Source organism: Telmatherina bonti, assembly GCF_933228915.1.
Source record: "Telmatherina bonti genome assembly, chromosome: 5".
In the NCBI taxonomy this organism is placed as follows: Eukaryota; Metazoa; Chordata; class Actinopteri; order Atheriniformes; family Telmatherinidae; genus Telmatherina; species Telmatherina bonti.
Genome location: NC_136623.1, coordinates 12,400,905 through 12,407,198, shown reverse-complemented (window position 1 = coordinate 12,407,198; position 6,294 = coordinate 12,400,905). Strand labels below are relative to the sequence as shown.

Sequence of the window (6,294 nt, the reverse complement as noted above, 5' to 3'; positions counted from 1 at the left end):
AACTATTTAATCGGATCTGCAGGGAACAGCGGCTCCTGGAAATTGGCAGCAGATTAAAAATACATCAGAATGGTAAAAGTAAAGTGAGTTAAATATTGACTCCAGACTTTTAAAACACAGTCCATACAAAGGTGAAAAAAACAGGTTTACAAAAACAAAGAATGTATGTATATATATGTATTTTAAAATATATTTTTTTACTTAAACATGATGATAAACTTCAAAGATATTAGATCTGTAGAGCAAAATAAAATTCTTATGTGTGCACTCAATAATAAGCGTAACTGTAAATGTAATCTGAGTATCTGTTAATAAGAAAAAAGATTAAGAAAAAATAAGAAAAAATTAATTTTAATATTGAATTATTGTAGCTATTTTGCCAAATCCCTTCAGAAGCAAATTGACATCCACCAAACCTGCTTTATCCTAGAAATGTCATGATTTTCTTCCTTTTCTTTTACTTTCTGACCCTTGACCTGAAAGGATGTCTGTGTGTGAAGAGCTGTTGCAGAGATTGTTGTGGTTGACCAGAGTTTCCTTTTATTAAAAATTCCTGTTGTCTGGTGTTTAACTTTCTCTGTGAAAGGAATCTGCACAAATATGCTGCACAGATTTCTGTATCCTCACATTATTTTCTTCTGCTTCCTCTGCTTTTCTTGTTGTTTCATGGTTGTCTGTAAATATAAAGCACATGGACCTTTTAATGGGTCATGGTTTCATTGGGTCAAGGCCAGGTTAGATGAACCGGAAAGATAATCAGGAAGTCCCTCGCAGCACGTGCAGAGGAATGGATGTTGTTTAACTTGAAGCCTTGGTGGCATACAAACAATACATTGCAACTAAACTTTATTACTGTATTGTGTTTACACAAATCATTATTGTGTTAGCTTAATGAATTAAATCCACTGGGTTTGGGGTAAGAAAATGATTATGGCTTTACTGCTGAAATATCCTTTTTTTTATGATGCAGCCATTATCTAGATTAACATCCTTTGTATCAAACACAGGAAGTTGTCACAATCTCAAGAGGTTACATATTCTGCTAGTATAAATATTCAACCTTTTCAATCAAAGTAATAAAATGTAAAAAAAAAAAAAAAGTATAAAAAGTCTCTAGTAAAAAGAGACTTTTTATACTTAAGTAAGTCTCTAGTAAACAGATTATGTAGTTTAGAAAGCTATGCTGCTACAGGAGGCAACGCTACTTTTAGCGCCATTTTGATTGTTTGAACCATACTGTTACTAACATATCAACACTCATTGCTACAAAACAAGATGCTGACAGCATCACAGATATTTTACAGATCAAATACATAGCTTCAAAAATACTTAACAGAACCATTTTATCGTTACACTAGCAGTTGAATGGATTTGTTTTACAAAGGTACAGTATATTCATGAAAAAAATATTACGGTTAACTAGGATTTAGCTTATTAAGTACTGAGTTAGATCAGATCATGATTTATGAAGTGAAACTAATCTGGATCTTTTAAATATAATTTTAGAAACACCAAAATTCTCAAATTTCTTTCAGAAGTTAATTTGTATTCTTGCTCACATGAGGATAAAGCTCCTGTAATGAAGTAGGTTAAGTCAACTCACACCGATTTCTGCTCCATAGTTTTTATTGTGAGCAGAAATTCTGTAACTATGCTATGAAAAGCAAAGACAAACAGTTCTTCCATCGATTTTAAACAGTGAAATCTGTCTGATATGACATGAAAAGCGTCATTTTGTCAGCTCAAAGCGCTATTACTGCATCCTCTGTTTACCCAGCGGTCAATAGTAGGTGGCAAACAGTTTTTCCAGTGACATGTGTTGGCAGCACTTTGCTCACTGTCTCAGTACAGAACAACATATTCATCTGACAGCAAATCTGCTTCATTGACCACTGCTCTTTGGTTTAATGAGGCTCCATGTTTACATGCCATGCACAAACACAGCTGCACTGGTTTACAACCTGTGTACAACGTCCTCCCAGGCCAAAACATTTATGCGGGGAGGTTTTTCCAGTCATATATCACGATCTAAATGTAGTAACGCTGTCCCATATGAGCCAAACTGTTGTAATGCAAAAATAAAGTTGTAATGTGACAAGTATAAAATTGAGTAAGAAAACAAAATAGTTTTGCTTTAGTGCTCAGTTTCCTCATCATTCATGGTTAACGTCATGTAGTCAAGCATCAAGAGTTATATCATTTTTTTAAGAATATTAAAGTAGAACACATCTACTTATATATGAATTAATAAATTCAAATTATAACTCAATCTTTTTACCACCTATGCAACGAAGATACTAAATGTAAGGTATTGCATAAACCTATTCTTCAGCAAAAGCCAGATTATGTATTTATTCATTTCCTCTTATAATTTTATTTGCATAACTTAATGAATATCAACCCCATGCTTTTTTCTGGCATTAGGCTGATAATGTTTTTCATGATTAACATTTGACACAATAAACAGGGGTAACTAATGACATTACCAGCTCGCAATCAGGTTTCAGGGTTTCAGTAGCAGGGCTGCACTGAAGTGGAACATAACCAATGAAAATCCCATTAGTTAGACTGGATATCCCTTTGTGACAAGCAAGGCTGCTTACAATGCTGCACTCTAAAGGTTACATATTACCAGGGACCTTTTTTTGTTTGTTTCTGAACATTTTTATTCAACTCAGAAACTTATTATGTTAGCAACATATTTAAAAAAGCAGAATAAAAACGGATAACATTGACTTTGTGATCTGTCTTGATTAGATTTGACTCTTTCACCATGTCTTACTGCAGTAATGTGTACCTCTGTTGTTCAGTGTTATTTGAAACGATGAATAATCTGTCATTGAGCAATACCGGGACTGATACCAGGAAAGGTTTGAATGAATGCCACAGTACGCGGAGGGCCTTAGAATTTCCATTAACAGTAATTCTGTCTGGGATCTCCATAGCCCAGTTAAACCTTCTCTGTCCCAGCTCAACGTAAGGGTCAGGGGGTTCGTTTCCATTAAGCTGCAGTGATAACGTGTCTGAAATCATGAACATCCCAACATAAATGAATGGCGTACTTGCTTTCTGGTAAAATGGGCTTGATCCTATTGTGATAATTAACTTACTGCATTATTAATTACAAGAAATATCTTGAAACTAATCATCCGTTATTTTCTTGTAGACATATTATCTCGTTAAACTAGAAAATCTAGTTAGAACAGGCTAAAATGGAGACGATAACAAAGGGCATTTGTCACTGAATAGGACTGATGCAACCGCAACCAGTGACCCATGATACTTAAGCAACCTTTAAACCATGTTATCCAGATAGGTCCATAATACTCCACTGTCAACTAAACATTTTCTATGAATGATGAGATAAAAAGAAAAACCTAGCTTGTCTTTAGGGAGTTGAAAAAATATCTGGCTCCCGGGAAGATTTAGAAGAGCAAAAAAGCAGCAGGGACTTCAGCAAACAAATGAATTCCCAAGAGGAATCTTGAAAATATTAAAGCATCCAACTTGTGTTCAAAACACTCCAATCAGCGGTCTCACACATATAGTGTTCACATTGTAATTTATACAGACTACAGGCATCTTTTAGATGGAAAAAAAAAAAAAAAAAAAAACTTTACATATGCTGGAGTGGTGAAATCTTGACAAATTTAGCCTCCTTACATCATTCATGCTTTGTCAAGACAAAATGACAAAACTAGATTTATAAAAAGTGGCAAGCGGTTTCTGTCAGTGGAAAAAGAGGAACTTACAAACAAGAGGAACTTATTAACGGGCAACGGCGAACTACTTTCACACTTTTTTAAATGAAAACTTGTGTTTACTATCTAATAATAATCCATGTACCTCAAATCGCCTAAACATACATATCACAAGTTACCTTATTGTTGTTCTCATGCTAATTATTCATTTCTCATAAAAAAAAAAAAAAGCAAACAAACATAAGAAACAAACCCACTAATGTTGAAACATTAGGATGGGAGCAGACGCAGACACATTACAGCAATAGCTTCTGCTATTTAGGATGCTGTGATGCCACCCACTGTTTGTTCTTATTGCTTGCCTTGTCTAATGCTATCGTGACAGCGCACATCATGTTATCAGGTTAATGTTGTCAAATTTAACCCTTGCTATATTCTGTCACATTGTTATTTAATTTAATTTAAAAAAAAAAAAAAAAAGATAAACTGAGATGTTTTATGTTTACACCTCTGTGATTTCCTTGAACACTGGCTCTGAGTGATTTAAAGACCTAGTTTTTAATATCACATTTGAAGCTTAATAACATAAATATCAGGTATACTGTATCCTTTATAATAACATTCACGTTTACCACGTTTAAACAGAACATCAAGAGAATGAGGCTTAATGCATGTAAATTAGCCAGTTGTTGGGATTTTATTAATAATCTCATAGAAAGATTGTGACTGCTGATGTTGGAAGCATTGATTAAACAGCCAAAAAAAATTTCTTTGGAGTTCGTTTGAGTTGACAGCCGACATTTTGGGATTCTGCATCTCTGATGTTTTGGAGCTTAGCTTCGCCTGCAGGTGTTTTGTTCACATCTGAAATTTTCTGTGAATGCCAGACACTTAATAACTCCTACATCAACTTTATTTCAACATGACAGCGCTTATTCTTTTCATCCACAAATTCAAGACAGTGGGAGAACTTCCACAATATAAAGACTGTCCTCTTTCACACCTGGCTAGCTGAGCTGCACCTGCACAATGACATGTTGGACTAATCTTTCAGCTGCTTGCTTTTAGTGACTCCAGTAAGCATATTGATGTAGCCAAAGTTGTAGCTTTGAGCAGATGAACTTGCTTTTGATACTCATGTCTGAAGGTTAAAAATGATAATAACTCAATCACTGTCTAAAACAAGTCATAATAATGTATTAGATAAGATGAAATTTTGTCCTAAAGATGCGACTAACATGGCGTTTCTCTGTCTAAGCTTGAGTTCTGGTTTGATAATGGGCCAGTTGTAACAGAACAAATGTTATCTCCACAACTATTTCTCTAGAAAGATAAGCTTGCCACGGCTGAAATGTTTCCAAAAAAAACAGTTTGTACCCTGCAACACTGGAAGGAATTTGGCTGAGGGAAGTGAAAATAGCTTACCAACAATAAGGTATGCTTGAGCAATAGGTGGCAGTTTTTAATCCCAAATTACACCAGAACAGATACTGAGATAAGACTGGATAGGACTGGATTTAATGTCGACATTTAGCAGATGTTTCTTATATGGAAGAATGAATTTGAATATTTAAGTCAAGAAGGCTTGAGTGTGAATTTTCTTATTTTAAAAGACCTTGTTGTCATCATTTGTAATGTTCACAGCCATTTGTTTCATTCCCTGTTTCCTGTTTTTTATTTATTTAGCTGTTACTCGTAAAGTTATCAATAATGCTGACATTTGTTAAAACAATTTTATCTTTAGACACATTAAAAAATTAAACATTTAGAAATGCTGGACCTCCACCTCATAATTTGAATTGTTTAATTTCAAATCATTTATTTTTGCATGACTATTTGGTGCCATTATCCCGTTGGATATATTATTTGACAGACTTGAGGGACCATTTATCTTTGTTATTTGATGTTTAGTTTGCAATCACATTGTTTTGTGTTTATCACATCCTAAAAGACAGCGTAGCTAGCACACAGATAGCAGCACAGTAATGTTGTATCTGTTTTATCACAGCTGCCAAAGTGGTTGTTTTAAAGCAGATTTTTTATGAGAGGTGTAGAAAATATGTGTTTAAACCAAATACCAATAAAATGTATGTGAAGTTGTGAGTTTACAAACCATTTAAAAACATTTTGAATGAAAATTATTGTGGCACATGAATGTGAAGCAGTGTGTGTATGTGTGTGTGTGTGTGTCGGGGCAGGCAGGTGGCTAGTAGCATTTTCTTTCCCCTGAGTACTCAGGTTTAGATAACACCTACATTTAAACCAAATCTCTGCTTTAATCAGAGATACTCACTGTCAAAACATTGTGAATGTTGCACTGCATCGTTTTCACTAAATAATATCAGACAAGTATAAAAAGCTGTTGAAGTACTCGAAAAAAACATTTGTGGTCTCAGAAAGTTACATTGTCAAGATGACAACAAAAAGAGATAGATTGTGAAAGTAATCATAGTAGCAGCCACAGCGTTGTTGTTGTTGATGAAAAGATTCATATCTTCCACATGATCCAGTTGAGCTCAAGCTTCATTCATCAAATTCATTCTGTATTAAAACCAAGTACACACGTATACGGAAACAAAACAAGTTTTAAACA

The 6,294-nt window shown here is 34.4% G+C and overlaps 1 protein-coding gene across 1 annotated transcript in view; it reads right to left on the bottom strand.

Moving 5' to 3' along the window:
• tlr18 (toll-like receptor 18) overlaps nucleotides 1-3,039 on the bottom strand; it is a gene marked incomplete at both ends in the record, with an annotated part of 6,879 nt that extends 3,840 nt beyond the window's left edge. The window contains one exon of the mRNA XM_079240579.1: nucleotides 2,851-3,039. Coding sequence (XP_079096705.1) covers nucleotides 2,851-3,039 — 189 coding nt within the window. The remainder of the gene's footprint in view (nucleotides 1-2,850) is intronic.
• Between the last annotated feature and the right edge of the window lie 3,255 nt (nucleotides 3,040-6,294).